Genomic DNA, 21,869 nt, shown 5'->3' on the forward strand with positions numbered 1-21,869 from the left:
CATACCATCTGTGAATAAAGACAGCTGTATTTCATCCTTCCCAATCTGTATACCTTTTGTTTTCATTTCTTGTCTTGCATTAACTAGGTTTTGAAGGATAATGTTGAACTGGAATGGAAAGAGGCAACATCCTTGTCTTGTTCCCACTCTTAAGAAGAAAAGCATCTAATTTCTCATGATGATGATAGCTATAGGGTTTTTGTAGATTATTCTTTATCCAGTTAAGAAAGTTCCTATTTATTCTTAGTTTGCTGTGAATTTATAAACAGGAGTTGGATTTTGTCAGATGCTTTTTCTGCATCTACTTATATGATCATACGATTCTTCTTCTTGAGCCTATTGTTGTGATGGAGTAAACCCCAACCATTGGTTGTGGTGTATAATTCTTTTTATACATTATTGGATTCAATTTACTGTATTTTGTTGAGGATTTGTGCATCTATGTTCATCAGAGGTATTAGTCTGTAAGGCTACCTTTTAAAAATGTAAATAGGCTAAGAAATGTCTGAGCTATTCAGTCAGTTACATGAAAATGGTAATTAGATTAATCAGATTATTGTTTTTCTGAAACCTAAAACACAACTACAATGAGGCTAAGAATACTGATCAGAGGGAGAACATGAAACATTTAGGAATCAAGGCAGGCATTAGCCACGTATGGCAGCTCAAAAGCATGAAAAACTGTAGCTTATATACTTTCCTTAGTTTTGAAGTTGCTAATCCCAGGAGGGAGAAGGAAAGAATCAGTTCAGGAAGAAGAGGGACAGGCTATCTGAATGCCCGAAAGAAATGATTTCCTTCAGATATGCAGCCTTATCTGAATTTTAACTTAAGAATAATGTGGTCTGAGCCCAAGTTCCACAACTTACGCTCAGGCTTCTTAGTGATGGATGGTAACACTGTGGCATAAAACTTGTCTCTAACCAGGCTACCTCTTTCACCTTACTTATTAATTTGCTAGTTTCTAATACCCAGAGAAATTTTTTAATGACAGAATTTCAACTTTATAATACCACCTTAAAAAATTTTACCAACTCTAAATACTAATTACACTATTATTTATGTAATAAATTTTATAATTTATTACAATTATTTTAAAAATAAAATTTTATACTCTATCATTAATAGAAACTAGCATCCCAAACTTAGATACTACACATTAATATACATTAATACATAATTCTAAAAATTAAAAATGTTCGCCCTTCCATCACCTAAAGTCATCTGTTGTGTAACCAGAGGTAAGTAAATGTGTCCCATACTTCAAAAAATATTCAACAAAGCCACCCTTCTTCATTTTAAAAGCAATGAAACAGGACCAGAAAGTAAGGTGAGCTATTCAAGGTCATGGAGCTGGTCAGTAGCTGGAGCTAGAGACAACCCTCTTTCTCCTTCTTCCACAAATGAAAACCAACTCTTCATGCACCTACACTACTGTTCTTTCCAATACACTGAGTTTTTTTTTAAAAAGGCAAAAGGGTATCTTATATATTAGCTTTTTCAATCAGCAGTCTCCAAACTGCCTTTCTTTTTGACAGGTTGTCTAACTGGCTCAAAATTGAACTACTTCTGGAACAAAGCTCACCTGGCCAGGGAACAAGGGCAGAAATACCACAAGACAGCAGTCAGCTGTCCTGTGCCTGAAAGGGAAGAGGGCTTTACCTGTTGGCCCAGGATGTTTGGAAGAGGAATTGGGAAGTCATGAGAAACAACCTTCAATCTCTCAAGGGACAGCTCAGCTGCCTGAAACCTATGATGTTCCTCTGCTGCTGGCTTCATACAGCTGAGCTGTACTCTCTGAGTGTTCCCCAAACTAACAGAGTTTTAAACAGAATGTAAGGTGTGCTAAATGGGTTTTTAAAAATGGTATGCTGAGCTTAATGCTAACCAAAAAAAGAGAACCAATTTACAATGTGGAAGTAAAAAAATTTTTGGAGAAAGAGAAAAAGTTAGGATATTCTTACAGCTGCAGTCTCTGGAAGAAATTCCAGTAGAAAACAATATCTAAAGAAATCAGTGGTTTCACAAGTGGCTACCAACAGAAGGAAAAAGAGCAGACAACTACATAGGAATACACAGAGGTCAGAGAAAAGCTGGTGCATGAATGCCCTCTTCTTTCTTCCACTCCCCTCTGTCCACTCAGATCCTTCCAGGTCCTGCTACCCCCACCCCCCAAGAGCCTCTTCTTCCTATCCTGACTCACACTGACCTGTCCTCTCCCAAACTCTGTGCACTTGGCAATTACGCGTGGATTTCTTCACTTCGTCAGCTCAACTCTAGGCTCTGAGACTGCAGAGCCCATGTCATAAAAATTTTGGTGTTCCCAGAGCACTGAGACACAGTACCTTCTGCAGAGTAGATAGTAAATAAGTACATGCTAATTGAGTCAAAGAAGCCAACTAGAAATCAGTGTTTTTAGAGGAAGGGGAGACTAGGGCAGGTATAAAGAATACAGAATCTGAGCATGCATTGTAAGTTGTACTAACACCCAAATCAATTCAAATCAATTGTGTAATGAGCAAAATCAATAGGCACAGTACCTGCAGGAGACTTTCTATGGCATGAAAACCTCGAATTAAATTCAGAGCTCCACATAAAAGACTAAGGATAAATGCCACAATGCCTGATAGAGTTGCTGGTTCCAATCGCTGGTGAGCTGGAAAATAAAAGAAATGGTTAGAAATGAACACCAATACCTCATGTCAATATCTAAACTTACATAAAATGAAATTCACTGCTCAATTTAGATGGGTCAAATATAGGTTGATCTTCATAAAATTATTTAGTATCTTAGTAATTAAATATTTTTTAAATGCAAAATGTCTTATATGACAGCTCATTCCCCTGAATTCATGTTCCATTAACTGTTTTTTCTCTACATTTTTAACAAAGGCATCTAGCATGCATTTGGGGGTACTAAGGAGTGCTGACACCTGGCAGTAAATCATGTAGAAAAACTTTACTGCCTAAATATATCTACCATTTGCAAGTAACTGCAAATATTTGCTAAGGTGACTTTGCTTGACTATTCACTGCATAATTCCTACTTTTATGAAAGTGATGAGAAAACATTTTTAAGGACAAATATAGCTTACTTTTTAAGCAAAGGTTTCCCTTATTTGGGTTCCAGGGCTATAAATACCATGAGATATACATGAAAGCTCATTTATAATCACCAATCTGAGCTCCACAATAGAATGGATTCTTTTAGCTATGAAGTTCCTGGTCTCTGAAGACTGCTTAAAGGTACAAAGAATAAAATACTAGTTAAAGAAGTGACCAGTGTATCTTCACATTCCCTCATCTGTCAGGGCTTCAGCAGCATGAGACATTTAGTTATACAATAGCTTCCCTTCATCATCATCTTGTGCTTAATAGAATTAACAATACAGTCTAAGTGAAAACAGAAAACTAAGTACATAATCATCTAGACCTCAAAAGGGAGACAGAGAGAAAGAGAGGACCACAAAACTACATTTAGATCATTTTATTTAAATCACTGAAGTGTAAAAACCCTAACAATGAAGTTAATGAGGTGGAACATTAATATAAGGGCAGGCCTAAATTTTTGCAACTTATATCCAGCCACGACAGCAAAAAAGCTTCCCTAAACAGTTCGTAAAAACACAAAACCCCACATATCACAAACACAATTTATTCTTCAAGCTCAGCAGGAAATGCTAATATGGTATAGCATTTTCTTAAATTTTTTCTTCTGTGTCCAAGCTGATGGCTTGGTTTCTCAATCAGTTTCCTTGAGATTTCGATATGAAAAAAAAATTAAATGTCTTTATACAGTACTGTTTTTCTATCAGTAGAGAAAAAACTCAAAATTTAAAAATCTTATCCAACTGGCCTACCAATTAGTCACATTTTTCATTTCCTCCTTCATCCTTCCCCACACCTCTTAGTAGTAAGGAAGAACTGGCCTCTAATAAAAAAATAAATCCCTTATATGGGTCTCAAGCTTAAAACCACTTGACAACTGAATAGGTTATATGAATCGTACTTCTAAAGTATACAAAATAAGTTTACCTTACAAAAAACAAAATCCAAATAATGTTCCTTATTAGAACTAAAAAAAAAATCTTAGCTTTTTACAATTTGAAGTATGGCCATTCATGAATGGGAAAATACTACCATTTTAATATGTAACATCTATTTAAGAAATAAATACCTATATAAATTTAAGTTTTCAATATTTGCCTCTTGGCCTTGAAGCATTCTATTTATAAGGATAGTATATCACTTATAAATTATTTCAAAATGACCAGAAATATTTTAAAAGGTCTGAAAGCAAAACAAGCCTCCTTTAACAAGGACAAGGCATGCACTACACTGAGGGCCCTGCTGGCGCTGGGCAAAACCACCGTGGGAAAGAAATCCTCAAGTGGAGATTCCCCAGCTCCTTCCCCCAGGGCCTGCGGGAATGGGTACCTGGAGGAAACTCCATCTGCACCAGTATGAGGATGACACTCCTTAGGTACAACTTCTCACTTTCACAAACCCAATGACATATTTAATGACATTTTAATGTATTATGTTATATATGGTATTTTTTAAATGTCAGTAAACCAATTTTATATCCATTGGTATCCATAAATGCTTACTTACTTCACGTGTAATCTGGTACCATGATAGGCACTATTAGGTAAAGAATCAATTTGGAACAATAATAAGTGAGAGACAATGTAAAAAAAGAAAAGTAATTTTACCAAATCCAAAGCAGTGTCAGCTGGCTAATTTTTCTTTTGTTTTATTTTTGTTATTATTGTCTTCTGCTACAGTGTCTTTTCTTTAATTAGTCTCCTTGAGCCCCAAAATGGCATTTTTATGGCAAAATTAAAATTTTTTTATGTAAAAATGATTAACGGAGAGTTTACAAAAGTTCTTATGGAAGTAAGAGGAAATCCCTTGGAACTAAAGGGCTGTTGGTTATAGGAAGTTAAATATATTTATTCAGCAAATACTTTTTGGCATGACTTTGTATAAGATGCTATACTCTAGAATATACAAAAAATGAATAACACAATCTGCCCTCAGAGGGAAATGGGCAGACTGATAGCATATGAAAGTAATAAGCATTCTAAATTAAAAGAGTTAAGGAATGTGAAGAGGAAAGATAACTAGGGGAAAGGTGGTGACATAGGAGTGGTAAGAGAAAAAAGGAATATCTCTACAGATGGTTAAAATCTAGACAAGTGCAAATAGAAAGAACTGCTTTCCATGCAGAGAAAAGAATATGAGCATGGAATGGAAGGAGAAGCAGCACTGAATAGTATAAACACACCTACAACACTGTTACCTCCACTAATCCTACAACAGTAGCTCATCTCAATGTGCCAGGCAATGTGTCAGGTGCCAAGTGCTTTGTATACATGATCTCATTTCATCTGTCCAGGAACCCCTGCAGCTGGCACTATAATTATCTGTTTTCTTCAAACAGGAAACCAAGGTTAAGGGGAATTAAAGTAATTTGCCCAGAGTTAAGTAGATGAGATTTAAATCCTGGTAGCCTGACTCTAGAACTCATGCTCTTAACCACTTTGATATTGGGCATTTGGTTTTGTTTGGCTCAAAAGGATGTTTATAAAAAGTAGAAAGAAATAAGATCAGAAAGCAAATTAATGGTCTGAAATACAAGACTAAAAATTATGAGCAAATACTGAAGAATAAGAGACTGATGTGATTAAGCTATGCTTAAAGAATATTAATCTTTTAAAGGGTTATAAAGAGATTAAAAGGAGAGAAATATTTTCTCACTCCCTCTTCATTGGGTACACACTGTCCCATTTGTCCTTCAAAATGGGGTACTTTCTGAGATAGGAATGACTAACTTCTCTCTGAATTTTCTTTTCTGTTTGTTGAGGTTAAAAAGTTTGCTGCAGGTTAGACAAGTGGTAAGTGCCATCTTCACAGTCAGCACTGGACTCTGCCTGCAAAGCCCACGCGCCTGCTACAATTCTACACCAGGGAGCTCAGGAGTCACTGCAAAAGACGGACTGAAACGAGGGCCTGAATTATGAAAGTGACAGCAGAAATGCAGAAGAAGAAAGAGGTGAGAGAGACTACACCGGTTAAAACTATGAGACTTGACAACTAATTACATGTGAGAAACAAAAGGGAAAAAAGAATCAAAGAAAAATGCCAAGGTTTTAAGTGTGGATGATGGGAAAGGTAAAGGTGCTATCAGAACCAATGGAAGAAATTCAGGTTTGATCAAGAATGGGGACCCTTTAAATATATTAAACTTGAGGTGAATGTGAGGTAACAAGCACGTGAAGAACAGAAGAGTAAGTAGGAGAGCTGGAGAAACAGATGCCGTCTGCACCTGAAGTGCAGTCTGGGTGAGATGACCAAGGACAGAAGTGGGCCAAGGGCAAATCCACGGTATATAAACTACCTTTAGGGGGACGATGAACTCAGGAAAGACAGAACCAGAAGAGGCAAGAGCCACCGAAGCCTAGGCAGGAGTGGCCATCAAGAAGAAGAAAGGCTGACCATGCCTGTAGACAGGACAATCTGCACGGAAAAGGAAAAAACAAGAATATCAAATTTATTGACTGGTTGTTGGCCCCTTATATAAAACAGTTTCAGAGGAGCAGTTGAAGGCAAAATTCAGACTGCAAGACCTTAAATAACTGGTGATGTTAAGAGACAGAAGCAGTAAGTGAATACCACTGTAGTCAAAGGAGAAAAACACAGGATGACAGCTTAACAGATGGAATTGGCTTGAAAAATAATTATTTCTCCCCTGTAATGGGGTAGAAGAAGATTTGAATACATGTGTAGGTGGAATGAAAAAATTCAGTGAAGAAATAGAAGAGCCAAGATAAAGGTAACAGAGCGTGAGAACAGTCACTGTGAGGATTCAAAGATGGTACCTCAGACTCTAAACCTCAAACGCATCTCAATACCACAGTGCCTATGCTCTGAGCCAAAGACAAATCTCAGAAGGTACAGTCATTCAATGATGTCCCAAAGAGCTGGAGAAATGGGTTTTGGAACATAGGAGAGAAATTTCAGGTCAGTTCCATTTAAATGCACATAATTTATTACTAAATCATGACTGAATGAGACCAATTGTATGGTACAAAAACACACTTTGCTTTTCACCAGTCAGGTGCTTCGTTACCATCACCACCTGTCAAAAGCTGGTGTGTCCTTCAAGGCTCCAAGGCCTGAAAATGGTACTTCCTTTTTACTTCTTTTGGAGTATGCATCACATTCTACTTTATGTATTTTACTTATTGGCATGTATTTCCATTCCCAATCTTGAAAACAGATAGTGTGCTTACTATCTTCATAAAATGCTTCACAATATTTAGTATAATAGATAGGAGGGAAAAAAAAGCAGTAAGTATCTGTAAGATCATGGGGCGGCAGGTAGGGATGAGTGTGTGTGTGTGAAAGAGAGACATTGGGAAATCTATTTGACTTGTGGAATGTCAGCTGAATAGAATGGCATTTTCAGGCAATTGACAAATTATGTAGATAGAAAATAGTATTTTAGCAGATCAACCAAATATTTATCCTAAAAATGGAGGTCAAAGAAACTGAGAAAATTGTATTAAATTTAGGGTTCTGTGACTTTTTAAAAAAATAATTAACAAAAGGAATAATATTTAAAAGACTATAAAAACATTAAATATTGGTGAGGATTAGGAGCAATCAAAATTCTCATATACTGCTTGTGCGAATGTAAACTGGTACAACTACTTTAGAAAACTGGCAGTTTCTTAAAGTTAAATATGCACTTAATCTTTGACCTGGTAATTCCACTCCTACTATTTACTCAAGAGAAATGAAAACATATGTCAAAAAGATGAATGTTTGTAGTAGCTTTATTTAAAATAACCAAAAAATGGAAACAAGCTAATGTCCATAAGCAAAAGAATAGATAAACAAATTGTGGTATGTTCAATGACTACTAGATAGCAATAAAAAGGAACAAACTATGGAGATATGCCATATATATGTATGACGTATGTATGACATTGTCCTAAGCAAAGCTGAACATGAGTCGTGTTATATAATCTTGTTTATTTAAAGTTCTAGAACAAACCAAACTAATGTAAAGTGAAAAAAATCAGAACAGTGGTTGCCTGGAGGAGGGGCAGAGATTGACTGGGAAGGAGGGACACAAAGGGACTTCGTGGAGATACAGAAATGTTCTACATTGTGATAGGGTTATGTATTAATCATGTATTTTTATTCTGTACCTCTGATGCTTTGACATCTTTGGGCCTTGTGACCCCTGAGGACTGGGCCTCCAAGGCTACCTAATTCCTAAACATAGCAAAGAACTCACTTGCAAGAGTGCCCTTTCAGAAGCAAACCCATGAAAACAGAGCCCACACCCCTAACTACCTCCTCTTTGGTGCTCTCACTCTCAAGGCCACGATTTCCCTGCCCAAATCACCCCAGGGTCAGTTATCAGACAACTAAAGACAGTCCTGTGTCCCAGAGCCTGATTAAAGTATTCAATTCTTAACCTGTTTACTTTGCCTCTCTAGTTCTCTTCTGGGGAAATCACAACAAAGGCTCTTGCCCACATTTTCTCCTCCTTTGCCTCCTGACCAACATTGGCACTTCCCCATGGCCCCCTAGTGGTGTGGTGTGCTCCCTTCTCTTGGGATCTATAACAATCTTCTCAATGGCAGTTTTCTCCTGATCTGTTTGTTGGCCTTGCCATACCTGAGTAAGAGTAAAATCTATATGTTAAAACAGAATGTGATTTATACAAATATATCTGTTGAAACAGTACAGCGAAGATTTGTGAATTTTAATATGTGCAAGTTTCCCTTAAATTTAAAAGAAAATAAACCTTAGAAACAAATTAACAAGAGGATGAGTGGGGAGTGGGGAGAGGTATAGAGAAAACAAGAAAGGCAAGACTTTGATACAGTTGCTGTAGCTAGGTAATGGGTACATATGGGCTAGTTACACCATTTGTTTATATATATACATGATAAAATATTAGAAATCAAAAAAAGTAAAAGCAGGACATAGTATTTAACATATGGACCCTATGACATACAGAACAACCACAGACTTTAGAATATAGTAATATGGCAAAAAAAGCATTCATGCCAGACTTTGGGGAGAAGAATCAAAAGATTAGAAAAAGAACAACAACAATTTAAAAAAAGCTAAGAAATACAAAAAAGAGAATTTAAAGGTAATATAAGAGAGGAAAAAGGCCTGAAAATAATGTTTATCAAATAAATATTAACCAAAAGCCAGAATAAAGTAAATAATTTTAAGGGGAAAAAAATGAAAACATTTAAACTTGGAAACTATAGAAAACATTATGCAGGCTTGGTCTGGGTTAAAAGCAATTTAATAAAGTAAGTTCTAATTGGAATTACTTTAAAAACTTCCCTAAAACTTTTCTTTCTCTCCCTTCCTTAAAACATTCTCCCCCATTTTCCAGATGTCTGCTGTTTGGTGATCCAGGACACCACTGCAGTCTATAGGTCAGAGGGGGCACTTCCGGGAGGTAATACAATATGTGGAGTTTCTAACAGAGTCTGCCTCCTCCTAGATCAAGCTGGACCCCTGCCCCAAACTAAGGTTATCCTCCTGGATCCTGAGTCTGTATATTAATGGAAATATACCGTTAGCAACAATGACTGCCAGACCTATAGAATTAGAACTATTAGAGAAGGAAAGGCCAGTGAAGTCGTGGAGCTCCCCCACCCAAACATCATCCAAACAGTAATCCATGGGGAAACTGAAGTGATCAGTTTCCCTTTTAACTTTTTAGCCATTATTTATTCAAATACTTTTTCTGCTCTTTCTTCTCTCCTTCTGGTTCTCTCATAATACATATGTTGGTGTGCTTAAATGCCCCACAGTTTTCTAAGGTGCTGTTTATTTTTCTCCATTCTTCTCTCTGTTCTTTGGACTGCATAATCTCTATTGATCTATCTTCAATTCTACAAACTCTTTCTTCTGCCACTTCAATGAATTTTTTATTTCAGTTGTATTTTTCAATTCCAGAATTTTCATTTGGTTCTTTTGCTCTATAATTTCTACCTCTTTATTGATATTATCTATTTAATGCAACATCACTGTCATACTTTGCTTACTTCTTTAATCATGGATTCCTTCAGTTCTTTAAGCATAATTATAATGGCTACTTTGAAGTCTTTCTGTTAAATATGACATCTGATCACACTCCAAGGCAGTTCCTATTGCTTGATATTCCTCCCCCCAGTGAATGAATGATTATTTCCTCTTCCTCTGCATGTCTTATAATTTTTTGTTGGAAATTGGGCATTTAGATGACATATTATAACAGCTCTGGGTAGTAGTCCACCTCTTCTCCCTGAGAACTTATTACTGTTATTTTCTTGTTTACTTGTTTCCCGATTAGCTGAATTACTTTAGTGAAATCTACTCCTCCCTTTCCCCCATAATTTCTATTCTATTAATCAAACCAAATATGAAGTGTATGTTCAGCCCTGAATGCAATATTCAAAAAATACTAACAAACTATAATAATAATTCAAACGGCAAAGATCAAGGATAAGGACAGAGTATTAAAAGCAGCCAGAGAGAGAAAAAAAATCACATACAAAGGAAAACCCATCAGAGTACCATCAGACTTCTCAACAGAAACCTTACAGGCCAGAAGGGAGTGTCATGATATATTTAAAGCAATGAAGCAGAAGGTCCTGGAACCAAGAATACTCTATCTGGCAAGATTATCATTTAAATTTGAAGCAGGGATTAAACAATTTACAGATAAGCATGTACAAAGGAAACTTCCAGGGTGAATTGGGTTTCAAAATACCATAGACAAAAAGGCTAAAGGAACTGAAAATATTTTATATGAAGTCAGTAAGACAAATAAAGGATAGAAAAGACATAGAGTTGGAGAACTAAAGATGGCGGTGTGAGCGGTGAAACAGAAACCTCCTTCCAGAACCACATACAATATTAAAATATAGCAAATACATCAAATCCTGAAAAAGCAATAGGAAAGAGGCTGAGGCGGACTGTCTACACCTGGGGAAACCAGCTGACTTCAAGAAAAAGGGTAAAGTACCAAAGCCATGATCTGAAGGGACTCCATGCCAACTCACCAGACGGAGGAAGAGAACCAAGCAGGGAACAGGTAGAAGCCTAAGACTGCTGAACACCCAGCCCTGATGATCTGCTCTGGGAGCACGAACCTACATTGCATGTTGCTCTGGAGATTAGTGGGGTTGGAAAGCTAAGACAGGCAGAATACCCAGAGAGACTGAGATTCCAGCCACTTATAGAAAACAGATCCACATCCGGTCACTCTGGGACAATAGAAAGGCGGGCAGTCTGAGAGACTTTCTAACAGCAAAAGGGCTGCTAAAGGGGCAAGGATGCACAGAGCTTGCTGCTCAGGAGAAATGACAGGTGGATAAAATTGTCCAGGCACACTCTGCCCAGCAGCTTGGGAACTTTCAGGAGCTTCAGGTGCTCCATCCCACTGGCTGGCTATGCAGCTATGAGGCCTCAACTGAGATATGCAGCCTGCTGTGTCTTCCTCCAGGCCAGCACCAGCTCGAAAACCAGCCGCCCCACTATTGCACCAGGCCAGTCAGAGAGTGGCCCTGCTAATGATGGCTACAAGCATAGAAGCTTCTCCCTGCATGCTTACATCACTGGCCCTGGCAGTGGTCACAGGAACTACCGCTAGGAAGCAAGAAAGAGCTCTTTCCTCCCAACAGGCACCAGCATCACTCCCCTATGACCTCCACCATCACTCCAGGGGTTGAGCAGCTCCAGAGAGTAGAGCTTCTGGGCACCAGAGGGCACCACCTACAAATATGAAACATCTAAAGGAACCAGGTTCAAACCAAAATCCCACAAACACCAGAAAGAGGACCCAATTAAACTGAAATCATCAATCTTCCTGAAAGAGATTTCAAAATAAAAATCATAAAAATGCTTAAAGAGCTACAGAAAAAGATTCAGGAACTAAGGAAGGAATTCAGGAAGGAGATATAAATGTTCAAGAATACAGTATCTGAAATGAAATATACAATGGAGGGATTTAAAAGCAGATTATATGAAGTAGAGGACAGAGTAAATGAAACAGAAATAAAAAGAAGCTGAAGCACAGAGAGAAAAAAGGATCTCTAGGAAGGAAAGAATATTTAGAGAACTGTGTGACCAATCCAAACAGAATAATATTCGCATTATAGGAATACCAGAAGAAAAAGAGAATGAAAAAAGGATAGAAAGTGTCTTTGAGGAGGTAATTGCTGAACACTTCCCCAGTCTGGGTGGGAAGGAGATAGTCTCTCAGGCCATGGAGGTGCACAAATCTAATCTCCCAACACAAGGGACCCAAGGAACACAACACCAAGAGATATAATAATTCAAACGGCAAAGATCAAGGATAAGGACAGAGTATTAAAAGCAGCCAGAGAGAGAAAAAAATCACATACAAAGGAAAACCCATCAGAGTACCATCAGACTTCTCAACATAAACCTTACAGGCCAGAAGGGAGTGTCATGATATATTTAAAGCAATGAAGCAGAAGGTCCTGGAACCAAGAATACTCTATCTGGCAAGATTATCATTTAAATTTGAAGCAGGGATTAAACAATTTACAGATAAGAAAAAGCTGAGAGAACTTACCTCCCACAAACCGCCTCTAAAGTGTATTTTGGAGGGACTGCTATACATGGAAGTGTTCCTAAGGCTAAACAGCTTTCACAAGAGGAAGTAAAACCACAGTAAGTACTTAATTACTAAGCAGATGAAAAATTAAATCAACTACCCCCAAAGTCAGTCAAGGAATAGACAAAGAGTACAGAATATGATACCTAATATATAAAGAATGGAGAAGGAAGAAAAAGGAGGAATAAAAAAAAAGAACCTTTAGATTGTGTTTGGAATAGCATACTGAATTAAACTAGACTGTTAGACAGTAAGAAAGTTACCATTGAAACGTTGGTAACCCGGATCTAAAGCCTGCAATGGGAATAAGTACATATTTATTGATAATCACCCTAAATGTAAATGGTCTGAATGCACCAATCAAAAGACATAGCCACTGAATGGATAAAAAACAAGACCAGTCTATATGCTGCCTACAAGAGATTCACTTCAAACCCAAAGACATACACAGATAAAAAGTTTCATGCAACTAATAGGGAGAAAAAAACAGGAGTTGCAGTACCTGTATCAGACAAAATAGACTTCAAAACAAGGAAAGTAACAAGAGACAAAGAAGGATATTACACAGTGATAAAGGGGTCAGTCCAACAAGAGGATATACCCATTATAAATATCTATGCACCCAACACAGGAGTACCTACATATGTGAAACAAATACTAACAGAATTAAAGGGAGAGATACAATGCAATGCATTCATTTCAGGTGACTTCAACACACCACTCACTCCAAAGGACAGATCAACCAGACAAAAAATAATTAAGGAGACAGAGGCACTGAACAACAAATTAGAACAGATCGATCTAACAGACATCTACAGAGATCTACAGAACACTCCACCCAAAAGCAGCAGGATGCACATTCTTCTCGAGTGCATATTTTAAAAAATAGATCAAATACTAGGCCACAGAAAGAGCCTCAGTAAATTGAAAAAGATTGAAATTGTTACGAAACAGCTTCTCAGACAACAAAGTTATGAAACTAGAAATAAACTGTGCAAAGAAAACAAAAAAACCCCACAAACACATGGAGGCTTAACAACATACTCCTAAATAATCAATGGATCAATGAACAAATTAAAACAGAGATCAAGCAATATACAGAGACAAATGACAACAATAATTCAACACCACAAAAATCTGTGGGATACAGCGAAGGCCGTACTAAGAGGGAAATATATTGCAATACAGGCTTACCTCACGAAAAAAGAACAATGCCATATGAACAGTCTAAACTCACAATGAATGAAACTAGAAAAAGAAGAACAAACGAGGCCCAAAGTCAGTAGAAGGGGAGTCATAATAAAGTTCAGAGCAGAAATAAATAAAATCGAGAAGAGTAAAACAATAGAAAGAATCAATGAAAGCAGGAGCTGGTTCTTTGAGATAATTAACAAAATAGACAAACCCCTAGCCAGACTTATCAAGAAAAAAAGTCTACATACATAAACAGAATCAGAAATGAGAATGGAAAAATCACTATGGATAACACAGAAATAAAAGAATTATTAGACAATATTATGAAAAATTATATGCTAACAAACTGGATAACCTAGAAGAAATGGATAACTTTCTAGAAAAATACAACCTTCTAAGGCTGACCCAGGAACAGAAAATCTGAACAGACCAATTACCAGCAAAAAAACTGAATTGGTAATCAAAAAACTACCTAAGAACAAAACCCCTGTACTCACATATGTAGGTACCACTGTATTTTATCAAACATTTAGTGAAGACCTAACACCCATCCTCCTTAAAGTTTTCCAAAAAGTACAAGAGAAGGGTATACTTCCAAACTCATTCTATGAGGCCAGCATCACTCTAATACCAGAACCAGGCAAAGACACCAAAAAAAAGAAAATTATAGACCAATATTCTGGATGAACATAGATGCAAAAATACTCAACAAAATATTAGCAAACCAAATTCAAAAATACATCAAAAATATCATCCATCACGATCAAGTAGGATTTAATCCAGGGATGCCAGGATGGTACAATATTCAAAAATCCATCAACATCATCCACCACATCAACAAAAAGAAGGACAAAAACTACATGATCATCTCAATAGATGCTGAAAAAGCATTCAACAAAATTCAACATCCAATCATGATAAGAACTTGCAACAAAATGGGTATAGAGGGCAAGCACCTCAACATACTAAAGGCCATATATGACAAACCCACAGCCAACATCATACTTAACAGCGAGAAGCTAAAAGCTTTTCCTTTAAGATCTGGAACAAGACAAGGATGCCCACTCTCCCGACTTTTATTCAACAGTTCTGGAGATCCCAGCCATGGCAATAAGACAACACAAAGAAATAAAAAGCATCCAGATTGGTAAAGAAGAAGTTAAACTGTCACTCCTTGCAGAAGACATAATATTGTACATAAAAGTCCCAAAAGAATACACCCCAAAACTACTAGAACTAATAACTGAATTCAGCAAAGTTGCAGGATACAAATTAATACATAGCAATCTGTTGCATTCCTATGTACTAACAATGAACTAGAAGAAAGAGAAATCAAGAAAACAATTCCTTTCACAACTGCATCAAAAAGAATAAAATACCTAGGAATAAACCTAACCAAGGAAGTGAAAGACCATACCCTGAAAACTACAAGACACTCATGAAGGAAATTAAAGAAGATACCAATAAATGGAAATACATCCCATGCTCATGGATAGGAAGAATTCATATTATCAAAATGGCCATCCTGCCTAAAGCAATCTAAAGATTCAATGTAATCCCTATCAAAATACCAATGGCATTCTTCAATGAATTTGAGCAAACAGTTGTAAAATTCATATGGAACCGCAAAAGACCCTGAATAGCCAAAGCAACCCTGAGACGGAATAAAGCTGGGGGGATTACGCTCCCCAACTTCAAGCTCTACTACAAAGCCACAGTAATCAAGACAATTTGGTGCTGGCACAAGAACAGACCCATAGATCAATTTAACAGAAAAGAGAGCCCAGATAGAAACCCAAGCATATATGATAAAGGAGCCATGGATATACAGTGGGGAAATGACAGCTTCTTCAACAGCTGGTGTTGGCAAAACTGGACAGCTACATATAAGAGAATGAAACTGGATTATTGTTCAACTTCATACACAAAAGTGAACTCAAAATGGATTGAAGACCTGAATGTAAGTCATGAAACCATAAAACTCTTATAAGAAAACATAGGCAGAAATCTCCTGAATATAAACAGAGCAACTTTTGGTGACTCTGTGGCATCTTAGCACACTGATGGACAGTGATGGCAATAGGGTGCAGGGGGGACTCGATAATACGGGTGAATGTAGTAACCACATTGTTTTTCTTGTGAAACCTTCGTAAGAGTATATATCAATGATACCTTAATAAAATATATATATATATATTTTTAATTTAAAAATAAATAAACATGAGCAACTTTTTCCCGAATGCATCTCAGACAAGGGAAACAAAAGCAAAAATGAACAAATGGGACTATATCAAACTAAAAAGCTTCTGTACAGCAAAGGACACCATCAGTAGAACAAAAAGGCATCCTACAGTATGGGAGAATAAATTTGTAAATGACAGATCCGACAAGGGATTAACATCCAAAATATATAAAGAACTCACACACTTCAACACCCAAAAAGCAAATAACCCGATCAAAAAATGAGCAGAAGATATGAAGAGACAGTTCTCCAAAGAAGAAATTCAGATGGCCAACAGACACATGAAAAGATGCTCCACATCACTAATCATCAGGGAAAGGCAAATTAAAACTACAATGAGATATCTCCTCACATCAGTAAGGATGGCCAGCATCGAAAAGACTAAGAACAACAAATGCTGGCATGGCAAAGATGCGGAGAAAGGGAAACCCTCCTACACTGCTGGTGGGAATGTAAGCTAGTTCAACCATCGTGGAAAGCAATATGGAGGTTCCTCAGAAAACTAAAAATAGAAATACCATTTGACCCGGGTATCTCACTCCTTGGAATTTACCCAAAGAATACAAAGAATTCTCAGATTCAAAAAGACATATGCATCCCTATGTTTATTGCAGCACTTTTTACAATAGCCAAGATATGGAAGCAACCTAAGTGTCCATCAGTAGATGAATGGATAAAGAAGATGTGGTACATATACACAATGGAATACTATTCAGCCATAAGAAAGAAACAAATCCAACCATTTGCAACAACATGGATGGAGCTGGAGGACATTATGCTCAGTGAAATAAGCCAGTTGGAGAAAGACAAGTGCCAAATGATTTCCCTCATTTGTGGAGTATAACAATGAAGCAAAACTGAAGGAACAAAATAGCAGCAGACTCAGAGACTCCAAGAAGGAACTAGTTGTTACTAAAGGGGAGAGGTGTGGGAGGGTGGGTAGGGAGGGAAAAGAGGATGGAGGGGTATTATGTTTAGTACACATGGTGTGGGGGATCACGGGGAAAATAGTGTAGCACAGAGAAGGTACATAATGAATCTGTGGCATCTTACTACACTGATGGACAGCGACTGCATTGGGGTATGGGTGGGACTTGATAATATGGGTAATTGTAGTAACCACATTGTTTTTCATGTGAAACCTTCATAAGAGTATATATCAATAATACCTTAATAAAAAATTTAAAAAAAAAAACCTCAGTGAGATACCACCTCAGACCAGTTGGGATGCAGAGAAAGAGGAATCTTCCTACACTGCTGGTGGGACTGTAAATTAGTTCAACCATTGTGAAAAGCAATATGGATATTCCTCAAAAAACTAAAAATAGAAATACCATTTGACCCAGTAATCCCACTTCTAGGAATTTACCCAAAGAAAACAAGATCTCAGATTCAAAAAGATATATGCACCTCTATGTTTATTGCAGCACTATTTACAATAGCCAAGATATGGAAGTAACCTAAGTGTCCATCAGTAAATGAATGGACAAGGAAGAAGTGGTACATATACACAATGGAATACTATTCGGCCATAAGAAGAAAACAAATCCTACCATTTGCAACAACATGGATGGAGCTAGAGGGTATTATGCTCAGTGAAACAAGCCAGGTGGAGAAAGACAAGTACCAAATGATTTCCCTCATTTGTGGAATAAAACAACAAAGCAAAACTGAAGGAACAGAACAGCAGCAGACTCACAGACTCCAAGAAGAGACTAGCGGTTACCAAAGGGGAGGGGTTGTGGAGGGGTGGGGAAGGGTGAGTGGGTAGGGAGGGAGAAGGGGATTGAGGGGTATTATGATTAGTACATATGGTGTGTGGTGGGGGGTGGTCATGGGGAAGACAGTGTAGCACAGAGAAGACAAGTAGTGACTCTGTGGCATCTTACTACACTGATGGACAGTAACCTCAGTGGGGTATGGGGTGTGGGAGGAGTTGATATGCATGAAACATAGTAATGACCACAATGTTTTTTATGTGAAACCTTCCTAAGAGTGTATATCAGTGACACCTTAATAAAAAAAGAAAAGACACAGAGTTGCTGGCTTCAAAGTTCTGAAGTGCTATTCTGGTACAGTTGAAGAGAGGGAGAGAGAGGTCACAGAATTTAGACAGGCAGGTAGGCATTACAGGGAACAGATTTTAGCTCAAAATGTAAGAAAGAATTTTTTAAACAAGAAATTCAATAATGGCATATGCTACCTTATAAAATAATGAGGTCTCCATTTTTAAGAAAAAGTTTTCAACCTGTCAGAACTGTTGAGTATGGTATTCTTTGTCTGGTAGGCAAAGTTTGAGTAGATGATCACATTTTCTGTGACAGTCAAGAACACTGGCCTTGAACACAGCTATTTTGACATGATGCAAAGCACTTTACATGACTAGAAACAAATATTACAAATAAGCTATTATTCATTTCTAGAAACTTTCTTAAATGTTTCCCTGGCAAACCCCTGAGATTGTTATTTAAAAGTATTTTCTTGATTAGTCATATTATCTGGTAGATCACTGTATAAACCACTGGGAGAAAGGATTACTTTGAACTTCTATATTCTCTCATGTACTTGCTTAAAAATATTAGAATAGGTTAACCGACTTAAAAAAGTTCTTACAAAAGACTTTTTTTGTGTGAAATAATTGCGATCCAGAACTCACCAGAACAAATCTTACCAGCACCTTTATAGTCAACAGAAAATGCAGATGTGACTCCATTGGCTGCCCCCAGCTCACACATAGAAATTTGATAAGGGGGTCTCAGCTTGATTTCCATCTGCATGTCAGACAGATTTATCTTTGTTGAGAGAGACCTGGGATTATTATATCGCTGCTTGGTCCTCTGAATGAAGTTATCTATGCAAAATAAAAATAAATCCCCTTGTAGTCATTTGTTAATTAAATCATTTGAGAGTATGTTGTTTATGGACAGTATATCTTGCAGATAAACAGTTTAATTTGTTACCAAACTGTTCAAATCTGTCATAGAATATTCTAATATTATTTGTGTTTAATGATTAGTACATCATGGAATTACATTTCTCACTCTACAAATTAATAATTGTGAATAAACTAAGGTTTTAGCACTACATGACCATAAGAATATTTCTACTATTACATCCACTTCAAGGAATTACTTTGAACATTAACAAAAACAGTTTTCTTTAACTTTAAACCAGAGTCTTTAAAGGGATTCATAGCTCATAAAATACTGTCTGTCAGTAATTGCCAGTTGTGATTACATAGAACATACATAAGAAATTGCAAGTTCTTATTAACCTGTTTTCTTTTTAATGCTTATACCTTAGAATATGTTTTAACAGATAAATTTAATGAGATCAGTACAAGATTATTTCCTAAATACCCTCTAAGATACTTTCTAAATATCTACCATTTTATTTCCACCATTTACAATTTGGTTTTACCTTTTTTCCTTCTATATCAAGAGTCAAACAAATTAATGTCCATAAGCTAAATACAGCCTGTTTTTGTAAATCAAGTTTTATTAGAGTATAACTATGCTCATTCATTTATATATTGCCTATGGTTGCTTTCAAGCTACAATAGCTGGGTTGGGTAGTTGTGACAGAGACCATATGGTGTTTAAAGCCTAAAAGATGTCCTCTCCAGCAAATGTTTGCCAACCTCTGTTCTATGTTAAGCAGACCATAAAAGGTTATCACATAAACACAAAACTCTGAATCCCTGGCTTATAAATTTCTCATTGAGAGATTGTCCTCCAGGATTAACTATTTGTGCAAATAACCATAATCCCTTCCACAGTTCAAACAAAATTTTTTCTTACAAGTTCCTAAATGAAGAAGTTGCTATAATAGATAAACTATTTGTTAAATTATCCTATCAAAAGCAAGGTAGCAGAGTTTTCTGTTTTTCCCCTTGCCCCCCAGTATTAGGTAAGAAATTGCTTATGACTAGATGGAGACATGATGATGAAAAAGAAAAAAAAAATCAGTCCCTTACCAAATTCAATGAAACAGTATGGTCTGACAGCAGTATTTGTCTTCATCATGTTATAAGTAGTAATAAACTCCTTCTGAAGCTCATCCAGGAAAGAGAAGGCCAGAACATTGGGGTAATTTTCAGTGCACAACATCATGTAACTCACTCCCAGAGAGCTAATAAAACTATAGTGTAAAAAACATTGGTTTTAAAATTTCAAATGAAACCAAGGTAATATGTTGTTTCACAAGACTGGTTCTATATACATTATAAACTGCAGCTACAGTAGCAATGAGGATATTAAAATTACATATTCCAGTAAAAAAAATTAAAGGAACAAAAATATAATACTGTTTTCAGCTACAATTACAGTAGACAAAAAAATGGAACACACCTACAGAGGGACATACACTGAGGTTCCAACATTTCAGTTATTTACCACCTGGTGTAGAAAGCAGGGGAAAGAATTATACAAATATATAAGGGTACAGATAGCGTTAAGACCTAAGGTTTAACTCTTCAACCTCATGGAGCTTAACATTGTTTGAATCAAGAACTCTTCAGAGATTCTGATGAAAGTTATGCATGCTCTTATCAGGAAGATGTCCAAACAACACAGAACTTGGCACACAATTTCAGGGTGATTACCAACCTCCTAAAGTCATCCACTGACCCCAGAATCAAATCCCCTACTTCAAATAATAATGAATTATGGGCTACTGGGGGTAAAAAGAGGAACTTAACAAGTTCATAATAACAACAAATAAAATAAAAGGGGACTAAGAAGGACTCTTGCAGCAGAGTGTTAAGTGCCAACAGGCAAATGTACAGATGGTGCTAGAATTGTAAAAAAAAATCAGCATTTTTGTAACCAATGTGGTAAGGATTGGATCAAGCAAGGTCAATCAGTGGATGCTAAATCTAGGTGGAAATTTTGGTAAGGAGCAGGGAACCTTGCATGGTTTCAAAATATCTTCCCATGGATTGCTTATTGGTTGCCAAAGGGAATATATTTATTATACAGTAGAAACTACTCAGCACCCTGACCAAGTGCTCTGACATCATAATGAGGGGCCAACGGACTGATTTCTGTGACTCAGATGTGATATCCTCAGAAAGACATATCGGCTATGTACTACTCTGGCCAACAGGGCATGATCTGAATTTAATCATGGAAGGGTATCAGAATGATCAGTATTCTGTTTTCTGGGTTTTTTTTTTTAAGGCAGGGGGGCTGAGATTTAAAATCTCAAAGTCGTAAAAAAGAAATAAAGGCTGTGGCAATGTTTCTAATTACGAGGCCAATGAGACACATCTAAGTGTAATACCTAACCTTAGTCTGGATCCTATGCCAGAAAAGAAAGAAAAAAATGCTATAAAGCTCATTCCTGGGTTGACTGACAAAAATGGAAAACAGGCAGTAGATTAGATAAAAATATCAATATTAATAGTGCTGATAACTGTGCTTACAGTTAAGTAAGAGAATATCCCTAATCTTAGAAAACACACTTTGAAGTAGTTAGGAATAAAGCAGCATGGTATTTGTTAATGTCTCAAAAATGGTTCAAACAAAAATAGGTAGATGGATAAAATCAAGCACGTGGGGTAAAATGTTAACCAAAGGTCAATCTGGGTACAGGTATTATCTGTATTGTTCTTATTTGTACAACTTCTCTGTGAGTTTGAAATTATTTCTAAATAAGTTAAAAATTAAAAAGAAAAAACTACTTTAAGCACTGAAATGTTTAAATTAACTATGTTCTATTAAAAAAAACTTTCTAGAATGAGGTACATTCCCCCTATAA

At 36.7% G+C, this 21,869-nt stretch overlaps 1 protein-coding gene across 6 annotated transcripts in view; it reads right to left on the reverse strand.

Moving 5' to 3' along the window:
* Positions 1 to 21,869, reverse strand: part of SEC22A (SEC22 homolog A, vesicle trafficking protein) — a 69,333-nt gene that overhangs the window by 32,967 nt on the left and 14,497 nt on the right. For 5 of the 6 annotated variants that reach the window (XM_073231533.1, XM_073231534.1, XM_037013053.2 and 2 more), the window contains exons 3-5: positions 20,086 to 20,249; positions 18,766 to 18,960; positions 2,541 to 2,656 (exon numbers count right to left, since the gene is read on the reverse strand). In XM_073231533.1, coding sequence (XP_073087634.1) covers positions 2,541 to 2,656; positions 18,766 to 18,960; positions 20,086 to 20,249 — 475 coding nt within the window. The remainder of the gene's footprint in view (positions 1 to 2,540; positions 2,657 to 18,765; positions 18,961 to 20,085; positions 20,250 to 21,869) is intronic. The other variant, XM_073231535.1, reaches the window with a different exon arrangement.

This window comes from Manis javanica, chromosome 3 (genome assembly GCF_040802235.1).
Source record: "Manis javanica isolate MJ-LG chromosome 3, MJ_LKY, whole genome shotgun sequence".
Taxonomy (NCBI): domain Eukaryota; kingdom Metazoa; phylum Chordata; class Mammalia; order Pholidota; family Manidae; genus Manis; species Manis javanica.